Source organism: Palaemon carinicauda, chromosome 8, assembly GCF_036898095.1.
Source record: "Palaemon carinicauda isolate YSFRI2023 chromosome 8, ASM3689809v2, whole genome shotgun sequence".
Taxonomy (NCBI): domain Eukaryota; kingdom Metazoa; phylum Arthropoda; class Malacostraca; order Decapoda; family Palaemonidae; genus Palaemon; species Palaemon carinicauda.
The window spans coordinates 8066877-8090076 of record NC_090732.1 but is presented as its reverse complement, the minus strand read 5'-3'; the positions used below and the strand labels follow the sequence as shown (position 1 = coordinate 8090076).

At 40.1% G+C, this 23200-nt stretch overlaps 1 protein-coding gene across 2 annotated transcripts in view; it reads left to right on the top strand.

The window, feature by feature from the left end:
• The window catches only part of Uba2 (Ubiquitin-like activating enzyme 2), a 59143-nt gene extending 48293 nt beyond the window's left edge, over positions 1-10850 (top strand). Inside the window, exons 10-13 of one of the 2 annotated variants that reach the window (XM_068378441.1) lie at positions 1996-2271; positions 6083-6165; positions 8525-8646; positions 10425-10850. In XM_068378441.1, coding sequence (XP_068234542.1) covers positions 1996-2271; positions 6083-6165; positions 8525-8646; positions 10425-10573 — 630 coding nt within the window. In that variant the 3' untranslated portion in view covers positions 10574-10850. Of the gene's footprint in view, positions 1-1995; positions 2272-6082; positions 6166-8524; positions 8647-10421 lie in introns of both variants that reach the window. The other variant, XM_068378440.1, reaches the window with a different exon arrangement.
• Positions 10851-23200: the final 12350 nt, after the last annotated feature.

The window sequence follows — 23200 nt, the reverse complement described above, 5'->3', positions numbered from 1 at the left end:
GTCTCGGCAGTGAAAGGCTGTCGCTCAGCCTTAAGTCTTGCCTTCAGGCTCAAAGGAATGGACATTTCCTCCTCGCTGGAACTGTCTCTTCTCATCTCATACGGAGTTACGAACTTACCTGCCCTCAGTCGGAAGTGAGACCTCCTCCTTGGAACGTGGTTCGGGTCCTCAGGTCTCTTAAGAGGCCTCCGTACGAACCATTACGCCAGGCTTCTGATCGCCACCTTACCTGGAAGACGGTGTTCCTGCTAGCTCTGGCCTCGGCCAAGCGAGTCGGTGAACTGCATGGCCTCTCCTACGACGTCGCCCATTCAAGGGGATGGGGAGAGGTAACGTTCGGCTTCGTCCCTAAGTTTGTTGCTAAGACTCAGAACCCGGGAGTGCAGGACCCTAGGTTCGACTCTTTCCAGGTCTCAAGTGTTCGTTCTGTAACAGATGACCCAGACCATCTCCTACTGTGCCCAGTCAGGAGTCTGAGGTTGTATCTCAAAAGAACAGCTGCAGCCCGCCCCCAGGTGCGGAACTTGTTCGTCAGCACTGGGGAAACGAAGAGGAGGGTCACCAGGAATACCATCTTGGCCTGGATCCGCAAGGTGATCTACCTGGCCTTGAGTTCTGACCCTCCTCCATCACGGTGCCCTAGGGCGCATGATGTCAGGGGCGTTGCTACGTCCCTGGCCTTCAAGAAGAACTTTTTGGTGACGCAGGTCCTGCAAGCTGGGGTGTGGAAGCGTCGGACCACCTTCACGGGCCACTACCTGCAAGACGTGACACACAGAAGGCTCGATACGTTTTCTATCGGCCCTGTGGTGGCTGCACAACAGTTGGTCTAACCTCAGGCTCCTAATTGGACAAGTAGCAGAGGGTTGAGGGCATTGTTACCCGGTTTTAGTCTGTGTGAATGAAAAGATCTGTCTGGCCAATTTCTTTTCTTCATCCTCTCCGCCCTTGGAGAAAAACAGCATCCTGGGTCCTTAGCACAGCTAACCTCGAACCTCTGCAGGTAAGCCATGCTCCCTTGTGTTCCTAGTATTAAGTTATAATACTGTCATGTCCCCATACCCTGACGAGGTGGTATTGGGTAGTCCTAGCCTAGATTTCCCTCTAAAGAACTCCAGGCCAACTTCCTAGGACATGTCACTGCTCACCTTCACACACGACTTACGTAGGCCGCAGCAGCCCCTCAGCTGTCTGCGAGGCGCAGGGGCCCCAACGCTTGAGTTCCTTTATGGACTCGGGTTAGGAGCCCCCGGGCAAGCCAAAGCCAGTATGGCAGGGGACTTACCTCCCTTCCTAAGGATTGAGTCATCCCATGTAAATAGCGTGGGTTTGTATTCAGTTACGGAACAAATGACAAATTCGTAGATAATTTGTATTTTTCCTAACGATACAAACCTTAGCTATTTACAGTTAAGTGCCCGCCAGCCCTGTCCCCCAAGGTAAGTCCTACCTCTAAGTAAAGTGGATCTTCATCGGTGTGTGTGTGTGAGGGGGGAGGGGTAGCTAGCTACCCCTCCCTACCCTCCCTCTAACTAGCGGTGGGGTAGGAAACCCTCGTTAAAACTTTATGGCTCGTCATCGGCTGTCGCCAAAGTAATTACCCCATGTAAATAGCTAAGGTTTGTATAGTTAGGAAAAATACAAATTATCTACGAATTTGTCATATTCATATTGTGATGCGTACTTCATTCATGAATAAGGCTAAACTTTCATCTTACACTGTTTTAGCTTTTTTATTATCTTTTTGTTTTGTTTTAACTGTATTTACAGAGAAATTAGTTCAGGCATTTTTAATTTTCATTTTAAGGTCGAGGAGCTCAGGCTTTGTGGATATTAAAATTACAGATATGTGTAATTTTATTTTTTGTTTACAAATCCACGAGAAACATTGAATGAGGATAGTTTCTATGATGACAAACTATATCGTTCTGTACTGTATTTTATTTAAACCTTGTCTTAACTGAATTCATTTATTTTTTTCTTTGCCAATTACAGGTGTATTTAAATAGGCGCCCTAATCCAAGAAAACGTCTCTTGGTTCCTTGTGTCTTAGACAAACCAAATAAAAAATGCTATGTATGCTCAGAAAAGCCAGAAGTGTGTGTTCGATTGAATGTGGAAAAGACTACAGTCAAGACACTTGAAGAAAGGATACTTAAAGTAGCGTTAAATATGGTTGCTCCAGATGTTGAGATATCAGATGGCAAAGGCACCATATTAATTTCATCAGAAGAAGGAGAGACAGAAGGAAATAATGATAAGTTTTTGAAGGTAAGTCTTTGTCCCTAAATGTATTGTAGTTGCAGAACCACAAAAGTAACATTTATTAACAGGAGCAAAACCAACATGTTAAGCTATACAGTATTAACTTGATACACAATTGTACTGTATATGGATAAGTGCTGCCATTTCTTTTTAATACCCATAAGTTTGACTTTCGTTTCCCCAGTTAAGTATAGCTAAAGGTTTTATTCATGAGGGAAATAAAATTTGAAGAACACCAGTAATACCCCTCTTTACGTCTGTTCCGAATTTACGTTGTTTATCCTTGAGCATTAACTACTAAATTAAAATCCATCTTACCCGTTCTACCTGACCTCATGTTGGTTTCGTACGTTGTACAATAAAATTGAAGTGCTGTCCTGTACTTTACCAGGAAGCCTATTAATGTAGGTACAGTACTGTATCTAGTTTAAATAAAATGATAGTTGGTTGTGAACACTTTTTCATGTTTAGTACATATATGGGAAACATACCGTATGAGTCACTTTAATCGATTTACATTGGGTCCTCTTGTAAACATTAATGATGTGGGGTGTGGTGTTACTGTACTGTATGTAAACAGTATTTAGAATCATAAAAGTAAAAACTCAGAGGTACTTTAAATTGACTCGAGAAAAGATTTTCATGCGTGTTGTAATAAAAGCTGGACTCGACCAAATAGTGAACAACCCCATATAATATATAAAATTGTCTTTATAAATTATTGGATTCGAGAGATGTCTGGTAACGGAAAAAATTGAGTTTTGGTAATAGAATTTATTTATTAAAAATGTCTTGAAAGGCTTCCCGAGAAGAAGCAATATGAATATCAGGGGAAGTTCAAAGAAATCACTTGGATATCAGAGTACAGTAGCTCAGTATTGTATTTGGAGGAGTGACGTGGTTAAATTTTTGCTTGTCCAAACATTAGGTTTTATCTTTGCATAAAACTTGTAAATGAAGGGAAGCTCTACTGTATATATTCTCTAAAAACTGTGTATTATACCCAGTATTAATGTTTTTTCCGTACTCCATTTAACCCCAGCTGCATTGCTATCTACCTTTTACTTGTTCCCTTTTGTCTCTTCCAACCTAGATTTGCAGCTTCATCAGCTTTACCTAGGTCGAACTTTCAGTTCTCAATAAAAAACACACCGTATGGGTGAGTCCCAACATTATGACTATGATTTTGGTCAACTAAAATAAATGGTCATAACTTGAAGTGAAATACTGTTAGCTGAAATAGTAATGAATAGTCCAGAGGAATGTAGAGTCAAACCTTAAAACAAAACAAAATACTGTATACATCTGTAATTTGATAAATGCTGTAAGGTCATAATGTCAGCCATCAATATCAGCTGTTCTTTCTGTTTGAAAGTTTTGAGATGTTTGATAAGGTACCCAACCAGCATTTGAAAAACTCATTAAGAAAAGAGGGGAAAGTATGAAATTGAATTGTTCTTAGAGAAAGAGATTGATAGTCTACCCTCCTTTCTGATGTGGACCAATTGGTACCAAATTTAAAGATTATTCAGAAATTCACTTGTGCATGACCAAAAAAAAGTATGTTGGCCAAAAAAAAAAATGGAAACAAACTTAGAAACAAACTATTTCCCTGTTTTTTTTTCTTTTATATATATATATATATATATATATATATATATATATATATATATATATATATATATATATATAATATATATATATATATATATATATATATATATATATATATATATATATATAATATATATATATATATAATATATATATATATATAATATATATATATATATATATATATATATATATATATATATATATATAATGGTATTGAACTTGCACTTTATTTAGCTGTTCATAGAAAATATGATAATTTTTACAATGCCCAGTGTTATTGAGTGATATTTCTAGTACTGTATGCATAATTTCAGACAATGCCCGTATATGATTTTTCTCCTTGGGTTTTTACTTGATTTTTGTGGACCAAAAAGTTGGTAGGTCAGTAAAAATGTAAAGGGTGAAATTGCAGTTTAGATTCACTGTTTTAATGAAGCATTTTTAATTTCATTTCCTGTTACATGTAGCTAGTTGGTGATTATCAGTCATTTCTGAAAGGTATTTTGAAGAGGAAATATTGATTCTCGGACCTTTTCAATATATTTGGAAAAGGTAATAACAATTTGGGATTTTAGAAGTTGGTCTATCCATGATCAAGATTTAAGAATTTAGCTTTATTACCACTTTCCCATTACCTGGAAAGCATGTTATTCAGCATTACAACATAAAGGTAAATTCACACAAATAAACATGATTTTAATAGTATTTATACTTATCTGGAGGTCATTCCACATTGTGTTTGTGTGTGTTAAATTAAGATCTCTCTCTCATCTTCATAGATCACAGAGCTCAGGCTCAACATCACAAAATTGTGCAACATTTCTGCACTTGGTGCTTTATAGCGAGGAAGGTATAGGACATAGAGAGTGCTTTTTATTTTATTTAAAGGTTGAGAAGTATTCACTTTATACCAGAGATTTTAGCAATGGGATTTACAGTTAAGCATCAAGTAATTTATTTTATCATTACATTATTTTCTGTTATAAATGCATTTTACTCTTTGGTACACAATGAAGCTCTACGTTTCTTATAGGTAATAATGTACCTTGATTGGCATTTTGAATAACTGCTTTAGGTAATAACTGATAAAGTTCCATATATTGCAAGTTAAGAATTATGCAATGTAAATTCTGTACTGCAGAATAGGTGATGGGAATACTCTATCAGGTTTTTTAGTTTAATATCATGATGCATAGAATAAACTAGACACGAAAAAGACAGTGCAAGATGATTTCTTTCTCTCATGGTATTGTGGTTTCTGCATATTGCTAGGGTAGAGAGAGAAAGAGAAGGAAGAAAACAGGTTCAGGTGTCTGTCTGCATTATAACTTATATACAAAACCTAAAAGAATGGTTTTAAATAGGCAGTCTCATCATACTGAGGTGATACCATTCAAAAGATACTCTTCTTTTTATTTTAATAGGAGTTGAGGGTTTGGGGAGGAGGTTCACAAGCTGTTGAATGAGAAATTTCAAGGTTTTCTATAGCCTCCTAAGAGGGTGATAATATATCAAAATGATAATAAAGTATTTTATTTAATCTAACCATTGATTAAATCTGTTAAACATGATTAGACCCATCAGTGGTTTAGAACTTTAGATGGTGACTCCTGTTATTTTCTTATGTGGCTAAGCTCGATAGCATGTACAGTACCACGAATACATAAGTTATAATAATATAAAATAAAAAAAATTAGTTGTTGGTCATTATCATGCAAGGGAAATTTAAAAATAAAAGGTGAATCCATTACTTTTAAAATAATTTTATTTGATACAAAAGCCGTTATAATTTGAATACATTCATTGGTAAGCTCACCAGAGGTAGCAAGATCAGGTGACGATAGTTGTTGAATTGCAATTGAAATCCATAAATGAAAAATAATTCCAGTAATTTTTGAAATTAGAGTTGTTTAATAGAAAATGGAGGATAGTATACCCAGTTATATAATGGGGGAAGTGTAAGTCTAGGAGATAGATACGGGGAATTTTCAGGATTTCATATAGGCCTAATGTTAGCTTTTTACCTTTTCTATCAAAGTGCCGTTCTGTATTTGGGGTAACTGTATATAACTATGAATGTTATTTTTATGTCTCACCAAAGCCTAAGATACTAGAAATTAATTTATAGTTAACTGCCTAAACTTTATTTCCAGATGTGCATAAATTTTCAAAAACTGTACAGTATTGTCTTTTTTTTCAGGACTTTGGTATTATGGATGGCACCCGCTTGAATTGTGATGATTTCTTGCAAAATTACACACTTACAATCAACATCGTTCAAAGGTGAGTAATATATGATTATATTCCAAAGTGGTATATTTATGCAACTACTTGTTGTTGATATAAAGGGCTTATTTTTTTTTTTTTTTTTATTCATTTCTATATACTGGAGGTTTATAATTACATGCAATAGTATTACAAGTTCAGTTACAACCCTAAGTGGAAAAGCAAGATGCTATAAGCCCAACGCCTCCAACAGCAAAAAATTGCACCTTTTATTTAGTATGGGAGATGACATGAAACTTTTACTATGAAGATTTGTTTGTTTACCTTTGGAAACCAAGATATCCTCTCTGATTAGAAATCTTTCTGCCCCCTTCCCCCTACACATAAACTTAATCTTTCTCTGACTCCATGCCAGTTGAAAGCTTCAGTCTATATATTTACAAATTTCGTGTCAGTTGTTTCCTTATGTTCTGTTTCCTGCATCTTGTGTTGTAGGAGGGATGCTTGCACTCTTGTTTCAGTGATGTATTCAATACAATTGTTCATGAATTTTTTTTCCCGCATGTAATATAGCATATATTCTCTGCCAAAACTCATCCTGTTTGTATGTTGGTGACTTACTGTAATAGAAAAAGTTATGAATGAGTCTCAGGGCTTTTCCATTTTTTTTCCTTGCTCCAAAAGCAATTTAGATGTCCTAATTGTAAAATAGTTCACTATTGTGACCACATTCAACTTTCTTCACATTACAATATAAGTAGTTTTTAGGAAAAAGAAGAATTGTATGTTCTTCATAGATTTGAGGGACACCTAATTATGTTTCTATTCATCAAGATTCAAGGATATTCAGTTATGTACAAGAAAAAAATGTGCCAATTCAATTCCTCTTTCGATTTGAAGTTACTTTGGCAATGCTGATTGGATTTGAGAAAAGTTCGGGCTTCTAAGAAGATAATGGCTCATGTTTTTGGTAGTTTAATATAGCGATAAAATATCCTCTGATCTAGATGATTGGCAGGTATTGAAATCTCTGGTATATTTCAAGAAGAATGTAATGAACATCTCAGAGGATGTTATATTTGGGAATTATTGTAGCTTCATTTCCTTTGGACTTTTTCATCTGAGGAGAGAAGTCATTTGCTTTTGAAGTTACTGACAAAGTTCAAAATAAGGAATTCTCTTGTCATGCATGTGGATGAGAGTTCTCGCAACTGGAGATTTTTTTCCATTTAAATCTTTCAGTTTAAATCTTTCAAGTATAAAACCTACGTAAGTTCACCTCGATCTTTGTTGGGTGCTTAGAACAGATGTATGGAATCAAGGGGCGGGCTATTTCTGGGGATAGTATTAGACTTTCTGTCCAGTTTGTCCCTCATTATTAATAGAATGGGGAGGATTGTGTTTATGGAATATCCTCAGGGCCATCATATAATTGTATGCTTTAAGTGATGAAATATTTCACCAAAAGAAATATGGAAGGTACATGAGGTTCCAAACACATCGTTTATTATCCTGACTTGAAGCCTCTAAAGTACCTTTTTTTTTTTTTAAACCTCAAAATTTACATGATAGTTGTCAAACCCTTCACTTACAAACCTTTACAATGCTTTAACTATTTCAAGTTTGGCTATCCTTATAATCCTTGAATTTGCATAAAGGGGAAACTCCAAAGTAACTTCCATATTTGATGCCTGGTGTTTAAACCATGGTATGATTAGTAAAAAAACTGTTAACACTTGTTGCCCAAGTTTTAAAACTGAAGAAGCCCTTAAGTATAAATGGGTATTAAATTTAACCAAAAGTTATGCCAGAAGATTGAAACAAAAACTCAAGGTTCTATACAAGTCCATCCCTACCTACATTTGTAGCAGTACCTCATGGGGAAATTGGATGGGCAACTGATATGAAAAAGACATTTATTAAGCCAAGTTAAGCACTGTTGAATGGGCAATGGCAGGTGTTTTGTAGACTCCTATGCATTCCCACTCTTTCCTAACAGTTACACACTTTGTCAATTCCTGATGCAATAATGATACATGTCTGAAAATACAAAATCTATGAATGAATGTAGTGTACAGTATTATCAATGTAAGGGTAATGAAGAACGTGGATTCCTCTCTTATCTACACTGGTGTCATTGATAAGACCCTATTCTCAAATCCAATCAGCATTGCCAAAGTACATAAGGTGTGTCTATAAGCAATGACAAAGTATTCCTTTGCCATAAGCAAATAAGAAGTGGTGTCCCCTTTGCAATTAAGTCATAGGTTCTACTTAGTAAAGCAGTTTTTTTTCCATTTTTATAAATTAGAGATTTTGTGGGGAATGTAGCTGAATGTATTTTAAAAATGCATGCATTTTTTATGATAATTATTAATCACTATTTTGCTAATATTCAACTTTTCTTGTCCTACAGTGAAAAATTAGAAGAAGGGGCAGAATTTGAAGTGATTGGCAACCCAGATGAGTTGAAGAAAGCTCAAGAGGAACAAGCAAAGAAAAATGCCGAAGATGCAGCTAAGACTGCAGGTGATGCAGGTACGGGGATCATTGTGTTAAACCATTCTTTCTAGTTTAAGTGTGATAAATTTGATGCATTAGATGCCATCAGTTTAATCAAATTATTTTGTATTATATACTGTATATGAGCATATATTTTAGCTTTATTTAAAAGTAAAAGGTAATACTAAACCTAGTCATTTTAAGCTGAGATAGGTTCACTAATATATTTTTATATCTACTTAATAGAAATAGAAGAAATGTACAGTATGCTACTTTTAATTTTTCATTTAAATAAAGGTTGAAAAAATAAGGTTTTTTAAACTCTTCTATAGCAATCAACTTGATAGTAATCACTATAATCATAATGATGAAACCATAGGAACAATATCTTTACTTCACACACACACACATATATATATATATATATATATATATATATATATATATATATATATATATATATATATATATATATATATATATATATATATAACAATGGACAAACCCTTTATTGGAATTATGATGGCAGGAGGTACCAGAAAATTTCATTAGACAGTGTCATTACCACATAATACTAAATGTAAAATGTAGTGCTAGGTTTAGTGAAAAGGTTAAAAATCAATGCATGTCACTCAAAAGTAAACAGGCCTTTACTATTTTTCTGCTCTCTTTTGAAACTTTGTATGTAGAGGTCTTTGTGTTAACAGAAAAATCTGAAGTAATGGAGTGAGGTGGAAAGTGACTGTAGAATAGAGGACTGGAAATCAACATGAGCAAACAAAACTGATAAGTGTCAGAGAAGTAAGGGGGAAAAGTATGAACAGGAAGTGGGTATGAATCCAGTGTCGTTTAGGTGTGGGGTTGATTTTTCTACTATTCTATTTAAATTCATTGATTATGTTAAGTGTTGTGGGATAATAAATTGAGCAAAGAATTTTGATATATTAAGAGTAAATGAGGGGTCGGTTATATACCCCACCCCTACGAATGTGATAGATACCTAGACAGTTTTGGAGAGGAAAGTTTGTTAAATTGGAGACACTTTAGATGAAACCAGAGATGAGAGCAATGAAATATCAAGGGTAATGGTAAATAATAATGTCCCATTCAAAGAGAACAAAGACTTTCAATGGGTACCTAGTCAGTAGAGTCATTTACAAGGGAAAGTTGAGTTTGCAGAGGTGACCATTTTATGTCAAGTTTTGTGGCTAGAGTAAGATAGGATAGTTCTATTCCAACTAAGGAATTGATCGATAGAATCTTTGTTCAGAGGAACAGCTGATGAGAAGGGTATTACTTACACGTAGTTACTTGGACAATCCAACAATGGGAATAGTACTGTCATTATGAAAAAACACTAATAATCCAAGTGCATTTTAGTTTATAACTTTTTTTAGCAAAAAACCTTGTCCTTTCCATTTTAAACTGTTTTTTTTAGCTCCAAGTTGGTTATTCTAACTAGTTACAATTAATTCCAATTCACTAACACACAACCTAGGTTACAAGCCTTACACCTATTATTAATACCTTTTTGCAGTGTTGATTAGTAGTTTTAAAAGGTTGCAGCTCTTACCGAACAAATGTACATTATTTCTTTATTACAGTGCTGTATATTTAATCATGACTATTTCATATTTTGGCCTTGTAAATATGTATTGAGATTTTCAGTACGATTCAATTTAAGTTTTGTGCCTTTGGGATCTAACAGATGAATTGTTTTCAAAGTGGTTTTAAATACAGTTAAAAAAAATAGTTAACATAATAGTAACCAAAATTTGGTTTGTTTATGAAAAAAAAAAAATGTCTTTCAGAAGCTGGAGCATCTACAACAGTCATGGATGAAGAAAATGATTTGGTATGTCTAGATGATGATGAACCCAAGAAAAGAAGAGCAGATGATGAAGGGACACAACCTGTCAAGAAAATGAAAATTGATCCAACAGATGATGTCGTAGTGCTTTAAATACCTTGCATTTGTGAACTTCCTTGTCATACCTTCATTTTCATTTCGTGTACAGTACCACTGTACTTGACTCTCCTCATGTATCCCCACAGTACAAAGGAAATAAGTTTTTCTTTTCTTTATAAAATTTTTTTATTTATGTGACAATTGAAACTTTCTTTGTGATATTGTTTATGTTCAGAGTAAAGTGCATTTTGAATGTAGTGCTTAAAACAAGACTGCAAGTTTCCTCTCCAGTATGGTCTTATTTTTGTATAGCATTAAAGTTTAATATTTATAGGCATTTTATTTAATGCATTATATAGGTTTTATATAGGTACAAAAGCAGTACTTTGGCAGACGTCAACTTTCATAAGGGATGGTGTGAGCATTTAAATTTGATTGACAGTATGAAATTCTTCCAAGTATCCGATAATGAGAAAAAAAATTCCAAGTAATCATATCATATATAGGAGTTCAATAATTTTCACAGACCTAAATTGGACAGTAAGAGTTTGCTCTCTCCATTCTCCCCCCAGGTTGTATAATACAGCATAATTTTATTCCCTGCCCAGTCAAGTTACTACTGTTTTTTTCCAGAGCAAATTACAAACCTAACGCTCTTTACTATATGGAGTACGGGCATTTATTTTAGTGAAGCTGAAACTAGCCGATAAAGCTTTTGTCAGGCTGCCTTCATTGGGGATCACAGGTTTCCCATGAAAGGCAAGGTAGCAGAACGTCATTGGTGTTAGCTTCTGCTCGGCCCGACGTTCGCTCTGCTTCGGCGGGTGCGAGTAGTTGCTGACAAAAACTTCTTAGAGTATATTGTCGGGTAACCCTTTCAGAGTGAACCCAGAAATGAACTCCGGCTACTTTTCACAGGCAACACTTATGTTGACCGTCAACTTTATCTCCGCTTGTTGACAGGAAGCAGTGTGCGCTGCCTGGAGGTTAGCCTCCAATTATTGGATAATTTTCCTGTCTGAGGGAGTTACCCTCCACGAAGTGTAAGAGCCGACGTTCGCTCTGCTTCGGCGGGCGTGAGTAGTTGCTAACAAATACTTCTTGGAGTATATAGTCGGGTAACCCTTTCACAGTGAACCCAGAAACTAACTTCGGCTACTTTTCACAGGCAACACTGTGTCGACCTTCAACTTTAGCTCAGCTCGTTGACAGGAAGCAGTGTGTGCTGCCTGGAGGTGAGCCTCCAATTATTGGATAATTTTCCTGTCTGAGGGAGAGTTACCCTCCACAAAGTGTAGAGCCGACGTTCGCTCTGCTTCGGCGGGCATGAGTAGTTGCTGACAAACTTCTTGGAGTATATTGTCGGGTAACCCTTTCAGAATGAACCCAGAAACGAACTTCTGCTACTTTTCACAGTCAACACTGTTGATCTTCAACTCAGCTAAGCTCATTGACAGGAAGCAGAGAGTGCTGCCCGGACGTTAGCCTCTAATTATTGGAAAATTTTCCTGTCTGAGGGAGTTACCCTCCACAAAGTGTAGAGCACCTTTCCCTTTCGAGAGAGTGTGTCCTTCCACCAGCAACCTCCTCGCTTAATGGGGGGAGAATTTCGGACAGCGGTAACAGAGGTTGGTCGCCTTTCCCGTTCATGGGAGAGACTGCATTTAACTGTAGGGTTACCCCTTTCTGGGAATTCTTCCAGCGGGAATTTAATTCGCCCATGCCCTGCTCTTGCTCTTCAGACCTTTGTGATGAAGAGTTAAGTGACTGCTTGCAGTTCCTACTCATCGCCGCCATACCGTCGGGGTGCAAAACGCATCTTGTTGCAACTTCTCTCTACGGTCTTTGCTGCAGATGGGGATGACAGCCGGCCACTTGCTGCCGCCTCCTCTCCCATTGACGAGTCTCGTAGGTCTCAACTCGAGGTTGTTGCTGACATCATGCCTTTTGGGCACATTAAAGCTCTTAAGCTTTGTGAGGCCATTTCCTTCGGCTTTGGGACCTGTGCCTCATGGTTTCCACCCCTTTCATGGGAGAAAAGACTCTATAATTCTTTTAAGTTACTCTATTGACCACAGGCACAACAAAGCTCATGGAGCTTTGTGAGGCCAAGCCCTTTGGGACCTGCATCTCATGGTTTAAACCTCTTACGAGGGAAAAACTACTTGTTGGCTATAACTCGAGTTATTAACTACATTGGGCGTCTTAGGCCAAGCTCTTCGCGACCTATGCCTCATGTTTCAATCTCTTACAAGGGAGAAACAGCTAATCTTCAAGATCAGCACAGCCCTTTTCGTGGTCTTCCGAGGGCGACACAAGGCTACTTGCCATCCCCTGTTGGAGGTTAGGATGAGCTTGAGTATTTTGCAAGGACCTTAGTTTCGCAGAGAAATCATGCTGTGTTGCACACCCATCCACTGAGCTCTAGCGAGGTGGGTGGCCAAGCTTTTCTGCCTGACGAAGGTCTGCGTGTTCGCCTTAGTACCCATGGCATGTTTACGAATGCTCTCCTCATCAGTGTTTGTTAGTATCTGATAGTGTTCGCTTTTTCGCGAGCACCTGTCAACATTTCCAGACGCTTGCCAGTATTAGTGTCAGATAGTGTTCGCCGATTCTCGCTGGCGTTCACTGATACTCGCTGGCCTTCACGAGCGCTTCCCAGCATTCCAAGACGCCTACCAGTAATCGCTAGTATCAGATAGCGTTCACCGATTCTTGCCAGCGAACAAACCTGCCTAGTGGTTGTTCTTTGCGTTCTGGGCCAACATACCCTTACATGTGAGACTATGCTTCATAGGAAACTCTCTTCCTTGAGGTGGTTTACACAACTACAGGCATTCGTTTAAACTCCATATAAACCTGAAACGAACTCCTAAAGTGGTGCATGCGGTCTCGCCAAGAAAAACCTCAGGGTTATTGCCACCAATATGATTTACTACCGATTGCTTGCGATCATTGTGACCCTGGCACAACAAGTTCTTGTTAGACACAGAGTTTCATGGAACAATCCTTCAGAGTTACAGTATGAAGTTGGGCTTGGTTTCCCCATGGAGTGGAGAGCTCTTCGGAGCACTCGCACAATGGGGTGGCGAGTCTACCCTTGCAAGGTTATTTTCTCAAGCCTCAAGTCCCAAGGGAATAGTGGTAGCAAGAACCATAGCAAGCCCTGCCCATCAGGCAGCTAGACAAACTTTGTCAGCTTCTCTTTTCGCTTATGAACGATAGCTAGCCACGCCCACAAGGCAGGCAGACATACTTCTAATACAGGTATGATCGGTGCGATAGCTGTGTTTTTGTTTTTATTGGCGCATAGTCACTTCTTGAAAATGTTACAGCTAGTTGACGATCAAATTCTTTGGCCTATGATTCGTCGCACATTATTCCCACAAGCATGCTTAGGCTCATTTTCAAACACTTGCCTGGAGGCAAAGAAGTTAAACATGCTAGCTAGCTCTCTTTCTGCTGATAAGGACTGTAGACCAATCTTACAATTACAACTGTTCTAATTAGTAATGTTTCAATGGCTATATTCCTTATGGGAAATCAGGTTAAGCATTACCCTCCTAACTTCCCATAACCAGACTTGTGGTCTACCCTTAAGTAGACTGTCTTCATTCCAGGCAGTTCCTTACTAACATTTTGGTCGTACATTTTAGTTCTTTAAAATATTTAGACTACGAAACTTCACATAAGCAAATCTGCTGTTCCCGGAAACTCTGAAATTTATGACAGTTTTGCCGTTCAGAAACTTAGAAATACAAACGTCTTCTCGTCGTTCAAAGGAAGGAGGTGGTCTTGATAGGGAATGATCAAAGTTCTCCAACCAACTTCCGGACAAAACTAATAATTCGGGCTATGCCCCTAAGTTCCTCCTGCCTCCCCAGTCTGTGTTAATAGTTCATAAAATGACATGCATGTATTACCTGTCCAACAATACTATACATCGAAGATGTCTCAATCTTACCTTTCGGAAGTAGTTGTGCGCGATCGGTTTCTTGCCCGACAGATTTCCGAGATTTGCTGTAATAACATCTTCCTCTAAGAAGTACTGGCTACCCTGGTTTTATCGATCTGTAAGCATACTTATTCGGCCAACTCCCACTTGATTGAAGGCAGTTGGAGGAAAAGATTCCTCCCCTTTAAAGCATGCAACTGGTTTTTGTTTAACGGATTGCACATCTCAGCATCAATCAACTCAAGATGTTACTTCCGAGAATTGACCTTTCTCTTGAGAGTCAAGGTCTCTCATTCCACTTGGTGGAACTTGCTAACCCTTAGGGGGGGGGTAGCAAGTCACAATCCCTGAGAATTGTTGACTACTATATGGGGTAATTGGATGACCAGGTGGCCTAGAGCCCATCTCATTTTCCAATGATCGTAGGAGAAAATTTTCCTCACGGTTAAGTTGCTGGTACAACGAGTCTACCGCAGCTTATTTAATAACCTTTTATCAGCGAATGCCTCCTCCTGTAGGAGAGGCACATAATGCTACCCACAGGCTTCTGTGAAAGACTTAAGTCAATACAAAAATACTCTGGTCAATTCTACGTGGGCGTGAGCACAGGGCAGAGTTTCGCAAGGAAATCTTGCATATCCCTTCACCGAGTTCCTTCACGAGGTTGCATGCTATTCGGGATGTAGCAAACAAGTGTTGCGCAGCATGGCACACCCTACCAGCAAGCGAGGTGAGCAGGCAAGCTCGTCTGCCCGACTAAGAGGCGCGCCTCACTTCTGCTATGTGTAGTGCTCTCTTGTGCGAGTCTCCAAGACCTGCGCACGCAATTAGCATTTAGAATAAAGGCGAGTTCTACCTCACAAGTGCTCAGGGAGACATTCACACGGGCAGACTACACCTTACGTGGGCATGCTGAGCAAGGCGTGCATGCCAACGTGCTCTATCAACTTGCCTCTCCAATGGGCACAGGTAGAACTATAAAAAGCACAGTCCAAGCTCTCACTTTGCGAGCTCAGTCCTGAACTGGGAGGGGGGCGCAAGCTAACACAATCTACCAGCTTTCGTTTTGCAAACATGGACACTCCCCTGGCAAGCAAACATGTAGCAATTACTACCTATTGGAACTGAGAAAGGCGTGCAAGGCATTGCGCTTTTCCAGCTCTCGCGAGCACGAACTCCTAGCAGGTCGAACTGTTAGAGGTGCGCAAGGCCAGCTCACCTTACCAGCCGTTACCTTGCCAATGCTCCCCGTGTTGTCGGTCTACTGTACTTTGCAAGGAAAGGTAGCTCCTCCACAAATCCATCATCCGCAGTCAGTTCCACCTTTGGTGAAGACCACATTAGGCAAGGTCTTTCCATCCGGGAATTGACATAACGAGAGAGCCTGGACCAGTCTCTCACGAGACAAATTGACAGCACTTCAGTAGCAAAACTGGCAGGGCACCTAATCTCTCTCAGGAAGTTAATGCCAGATGGCCATCTCCGCATACAGTCCCTACAATGGCAGTTAAAGACATTGTGGTCTGAATGCAGATACACACCAAGCACTCTCACGCTGGTAGAGTTCGAGCAGAAGAGAGACCCTAGTTTGTGGGTGTCCGAAACCAACCTGCTAAAGGGAGTAGACTTCTCGCTCCTCCCCTGGATTTGTTATTCACAAATGTATCAAAAGAAGGGTAGGGGGGCTTCATCTGTCTCACCTCACGGTATCGGGACTTTAGTCCGAATCCAAAAGGCACTGCTACATAAACCTCCTGGAAATGAGGGCAGCCTATCTGGCTCTCAAGCTTTCCATCAGGTTGCTCTAGGGCACTGTAGTGCGCTAATGAGCGACAAACCTAGTGGTATCCGACATAAAAAGGAGGAGGAACTTTTTCACAGCACCTTTGCCTTCTGCCTAGTAAGGAGGCTATTGAACAAAGTCAGGGCATTGGAAGATTTAGCTATGACCCTCTGCTCCGGTTTGGCAACATGCAGAACGGTTCTCGAACCTTCTACATCTGCTGACAGAGGCTCCGAGGGAGTTCCCTCCACTCAGCGAGCTACCCAGACAACAACACGTGAAGCTATTCCACCAAGTGATACCATCGCCACGTCTTCACGCCTGAAGGTTATCCAGCAATTGCTTATAAAGAGGCTTTCGCACATGGCAAGATACCTACGGGAGTTGTCTGCCGCAGAACATCAAGAGAAGTGGTCAGTCTTTTTTGGTTGGGTCTTGGACAGGGGATTAGCTCCACCCAGTGCCTCTAGGCCAACAATAGCGGAATTCTTATTGTACTTTGGTGAAGGAAAACTGTTCGGTATCGGATGTGAAAAGCTATTGCTTGGTCTTCAGACTCTTCTTCAAGCTGAATGGAGTTGACATTTCCTCCTCGATGGAATTCTCGCTCCTCACACAGATCTTTAAGAGCAGAGCACCTGCCCTCAGTTCGGAAGTCAGACTGTCTCCTTGGAACGTAGTCAAGGACTTACGTTCATTGAAAGGAGCCCCTTACGAGCTTTTTCGCCAAGCTTCTGACCGAGTCTGGCCTCTAAAGAAGGCCTTCCTTGTAGCACTGTCCTATGCAAAGAGGGCTACACAAGGCACTAGAAGAGTTGGAAGACCCAGCCCTACATGTCTGAGGACTATGAAGTGCGAAGGAGATGATGAATGGAGATATTGAATTAAAAGCTCAAGATAAAGACTGCTGAAATCTAACCGAGGCCCTTTGCGTCAATAGGCGTAGGAGATGATGATAATGCAGAGGGGGTCAGCGAGCTACATGGTCTCGCCTACATGTCACCCATTTAAGGGGATGGGGGGAGGTTATACTGTTTCATCACAGAGTTTGTTGCCAAAACTCAAAATCTGTCGGCCTTTAATTCAATATTTACAGAAAATTTTAGTTCCACCACTGTTTGTCCAGACCGTCATCCTACGAGGATAAAGATGCCAGGGTCCCTCATGGTCAGCTTGTACAGAGCATAAGTGGTCACCCAGGACAGTTACCAGTCAGTTGGCTTCCCGACTTCCACCCACCTAAAGGCTAGTCTCCATAGTAAAGAGCGGAAGGTTGTACTTTGTGACATATGATCTTGATCACCTGTTATACCCTGTGAGGGCACTGATGTTATATATTAGAAGAATTTGAAGTGCTCAACCCCGGATTAATAGATTCGTTAGCATGGGAAGGACCAAGAGGAGTGTCGCAAAGAACTATCTCCTCCTAGATCAGGCAAGACCTGTCATCGTCTGATCGACATACCCGAGCACACAATGTCAGAGGAATAAGCATTTCCCTGGCATTCTGAAAGCTTTTCTGTGATGCAGGTGGAAACATCAAAAAACGTTTGAACCAGGCCACATTCTCGATAGGGCCTTTGGTGGCTGCTTAAACATGATCTACTACACCTCTACTCGCTTGTAGGTCAAGTAGCAGATGGTCGAGGGCAGTTGTTACCCGCGAGTAAATCTAGGATGAATGTGCGATTAATTGGCCACTTCCCACGTCATCTTCCCCTCTCTTGGGGCGCAGCTTCCGAGGAATTCTGCACAGCTGTCGTCATCTGCCTGAAGGTGAATATCACTCTTCGGGCAATCTGATCAGGGTGGAGTCGGGGAAGATCGAGATTTAGTAAAGGGCTCAGCCCAACTCGATATTAAAGGCCCTCCCACATGAGGGGAAAATGCACGGTGGGCAGACACCGTTACCAACTTTGTTGTATGGGTGACGATAGTGTACGCCATCATAGAGGAAACCATGGGCAAACCTTCGAAGTGCCTGTGCCCGGTGTCGAGTAACCAGATGGTGCCTGACTATTGTCCGACACAATTAACTGCACTCTGCCCTCTCCCCAGCGTCTAGCCCAAGTCATACGTTCGCCTGCCCGTGGATACTGTCTGCCTTGAACCGTTTGATCTGGTAACTGTTTTAAAGCTAAATAATTACAGGCAAATTATTGTGCCCGCCCTCATTTCCCTCGTGTAGAAAGGCCTTTAATTCAATACTCTCAAACTTTTCGTTCCACCACTAATTGTCCCGGCTGTCATCCTACAAGGATAAAGTTGCCAGGGTCCCTCACGGTCAGCTTGTACAGAGCATAAGAGGTCACCCAGGACAGTTACCAGCCAGTTGGCTTGCCAACTTCCAACCACCTAATGGCTAGTCTCCATAGTAAAGAGCAGAAGATTGTATTTTGTGCATGAACTAATGAAAAATGTAATTTTCATTTTTCCTAGCAATACAAACTTTGAGCCTCGTACATATACTTTTCGCGGCAGCACTAACCTCAAAAAGGGCTGCCACAATTGCAAAAGACTTAGTTGCTGATGCTGGTGTGAGTGGGGGACTACCCCCTGCTAGTTACATACATATACCAAGGCACTTCCCCCAATCTTGGGGGGTAGCCGACATCAACAAATGAAACAAAAAAAGGGGACCTCTCCTCTCTACATTCCTCTCAACCGAGTTTGGCTGGTACTGCCACAGCCCAACCTCCCCCTTTATCCACCACAGATGAAGCTTCATAACGCTGAATCACCTACTGCTGCTACCTCCGCGGTCATCTAAGGCACCGGAGGAAGCAGCAGGGCCTACCGGAACTGCGTCACAATCGCTCGCCATTCATTCCTATTTCTAGCACGCTCTCTTCCCTCTCTCACATCTATCCTCCTATCACCCAGAGCTTTCTTCACTCCATCCATCCACCCAAACCTTGGCTTTCCTCTTGTACAGTACTTCTCCCATCAACTCTTGCATTCATCACCTTCTTTAGCAGACAGCCATTTTCCATTCTCTCAACATGGCCAAACCACCTCAACACATTCATATCCACTCTAGCTGCTAACTCATTTCTTACACCCGTTCTCACCCTCACCACTTCGTTCCTAACCCTATCTACTTGAGATACACCAGCCATACTCCTTAGACACTTCATCTCAAACACATTCAATTTCTGTCTCTCCGTCACTTTCATTCCCCACAACTCCGATCCATAGATCACAGTTGGTACAATCACTTTCTCATACAGAACTCTCTTTACATTCATGCCCAACCCTCTATTTTTTACTACTTCCTTAACTGCCCCCAACACTTTGCATACTTCATTCACTCTCTGACGTACATCTGCTTCCACTCCACCATTTGCTGCAAAGACAGACCCCAAGTACTTAAAACTGATCCACCTCCTCAAGCAACTCTCCATTCAACATGACATTCAACCTCACACCACCTTCCCTTCTCGTACATCTCATAACCTTACTCTTACCCACATTAACTCTCAACTTCCTTCTCTCACACACCCTTCCAAATTCTGTCACTAATCGGTCAAGCTTCTCTTCCGCGTCTGCAACCAGTACAGTATCATCCGCAAACAACAACTGATTTACCTCCCATTCATGGTCATTCTCGTCTACCAGTTTTAATCCTCGTCCAAGCACTCTAGCATTCACCTCTCTCACCAATCCATCAACATACAAGTTAAACAACCACGGCGACATCACACATCCCTGTCTCAGGCCCACTCTCACCGGAAACCAATCGCTCACTTCATTTCCTATCCTAACACATGCTTTACTACCTTTGTAGAAACACCTTCCACCAACTCCATACAACCTCATCACATTACACATTGCTTCCCTATCAACTATCATACGCTTTCTCCACATCCATAATTGCAACATACACCTCCTTACCTTCTGCTAAATATTTCTCGCATATCTGTCTAACTGTAAAAATCTGATTCATACAACCCCTACCTCTTCTGAAACCACCCTGTACTTTTAAGATTGCATTCTCTGTTTTATCCTTAATCCTATTTATCAGTATTCTACCATAAATTTTTTCAACTACACTAAAAAACTAATACCCCTTGAATTACAACACTCATGCACATCTCCCTTACCCTTATATAGTGGCCTAATACATGCACACACCCTATCTACTGGTACCATTGACAACACAAAACACATTAAACAATCGTTTAATCTCACCAACCATTCAAGTACAGTCACGTCCCCTCCCTTCAACATCTCGGCTCTCACACCATCCATACCAGATGCTTTTCAACTCTCGTTTCATGTAGTGCGCTCCTCACTTCCTCTATTGTAATCTCTCTCTCATTCTCATCTCCCATCACCGGCACCTCAACACCTGCAACAGCAATTATATCTGGCTCCCTATTATCCTCAACATTCAGTAAACTTTCAAAATATTCCGCCCACCTTTTCCTTGCCTCCTCTCCTTTTAACAAACTTCCATTTCCATCTTTCACTGTCTCTTCAATTCTTGAGCCAGCCTTCCTTAAGATTTGTAAAGACAGTTATAAAGATAAAATGCTCAAAAAAAGAGAGAGAGAGAGAGAGAGAGAGAGAGAGAGAGAGAGAGAGAGAGAGAGAGAGAGAGAGAGAGAGAGAGAGAGAGAGAGAGAGAGAGAGAGAGAGATACGCATTTTCCTCAAGATCAAACGCTTCTTCGAGCAAATAAAGAGACTTCGGTGTCCATAATTAAAAGGTTCTGTTATGCTATACTCTTATATCGAAACGCCATAATTTGGTTGTGCAAATGTCTGTACCAACCTACAACTTTTTTTATTTTTTCCAATTTGCGTTATCTTTCTTGTAATAACCCATTATGGATTCTCTATTCTTTTCGACTTGTAAATCAGTTAGACATTCCACTTCTCAGAAGTTCTGACGTTAATTTATTTATTGCTGCTATACGTTCATTTCTGTCTTTGTAAACATTTGCTTTGAAGTTTTATAAGCATGGCTTCTGCCAGTACTGTTTGATTAGCAGCTGAGCCTTTCTCCTATCTCAAAGTCAGCTTTCCTCCGTAACTGGATTACAATTAGTCATGTTTACAGGGAAGATGATACCTAATCTTCTAAAAGTTAAAGTTAATCCTGAAAACAAGTAGAACTCCGTCTATAGTGCCACTCAGCCTACGGAGAGTGTCTGAGGCTCGGACTCTACGAACACAGGCACTGTCCGACACACCACTTGGTCCTCGTTAATGACGTCATTAACTCTTCTTTCACAAAGTTAACTGATAACAATTGGTGTTCGACCGTGTGGACGCACCTTTAGAAGTTATGAAAACTAGATTAACCAAATATTTATTAATTAACATAAGAAATTAGCTGAAAACTAAGCAGACTTTTAACTAGTCACTTGAAGTCCTTGCAAAAGTAAAGTAAAAAATTCTTTACAATATTCTGGTTCCATTAAATATGGTTTTAGTATATATTGCTAAATTAAAATAAAAAACCAATGAACTTGACAAAATAGTCAACCAAGAGAAATTATCATAATTTCATGATACATTTAATTACAGTATCTCGAGTCGATAGGGTTAGGAGCGAAGTAGTGAGGGTGAGAACGGGTGTAAGAAACGAGTTAGCAGCTGGAGTGAATATTAATGTCTTGAGAGAATGGAAGATGGCTGTCTGCTAAAGATGATGATGAATGCAAGAGTTGATGGGAGAAGTACAAGAGGAAGGCTAAGGTTTGGGTGGATGGATGGAGTGAAGAAAGCTCTGGGTGATAAGATGATAGATGTGAGAGAAGCAAGAGAGCGTGCTAGAAATGGAAATGCATGGCGAGCGATTGTGACGGTTCTGGTAGGCCCTGCTGCTTCCTCCAGTTGCCTTGGATGACCACGGAGATAGCAGCAGTAGGGGATTCATCATTATGAAGCTGCATCTGTGGTGGATAACAAGGGAGGATGGGCTGTGGCACCCAGCAGTACCAGCCGAACTCGGTTGAGTCCCTCGTCAGGCTGGGAGGAGTGTAGAGAGGAAAGGTCCCCTTTTTTTAATTTGTTTGATGTTGGCTACCCCGCCCCCCCCCCATTGGGGGAAGTGCCTTGGTATATGGATCTTTATTCAGAACCATGAATTACACTCTAAACCAACTAACTTTTTCATAACTTTCCACTGTTATGGGAATTAATTTTTCTGTGGCCTAATTGTACTAGCATCAAGAAAACAAAAGCAATCCCAGACAGGGGTCCCAAAACTTCACCCTTCTGCATCACCATCATTGGTTATCTATGACAGACTGGGATGTTAAACCCTATCACGATAACGCAACTTAAAGCAAAGGACATTCATCGATAATCCTAAACTAAGGACTTTAAAGAAAAAAAAAAAATTAACAGGGGGAAAAAAAAAAGTTTGAGGGAGAAGGCAGTCTAGCAGAGGACAAGAACCACCTAGATAAGAATGAGATTAATAAGTAAAGTTTGACTCTTGAACCAACACATTTGGATTTATAGTACGTAATCTTTGGCATTATGAAGATTTTAGAAATGAAAAAATTGAGGAAAGGTATAAGGCTAGAACAGTGGTGTACCTAAGGGCCAAAAGACTATAAAGACCAAGCCCAAGGTCACTAGGTTCAGCCTCACTGTATAGCTCAACGATCTGATGCTGGGTGGTCCCCAGAAAGTGTGGTACAGTATTAGGGTTGTGGTTAAAATTTCAATTTCTTGTAGTAAAATTCACACTTCATAGCCATTATCGTTAAGGCACTCCGGTAAGATTCATCAAAATAAAAGTAACTCCTATTAAAAGTAAAAAAAACAAACTAGTCCTAACAGCTGAAGAATCAAAAGTTCATAGTAGTTGGTAGTTCCTTGAGCATCCTCAAATTGTGTATGACCAGAGAAGAACAGGTCTTGCTGCTTGTCTACATTTTTTCAAGTCAGTATAAAAGTCTCCAAAGGAACTGTGAAACTCTCAA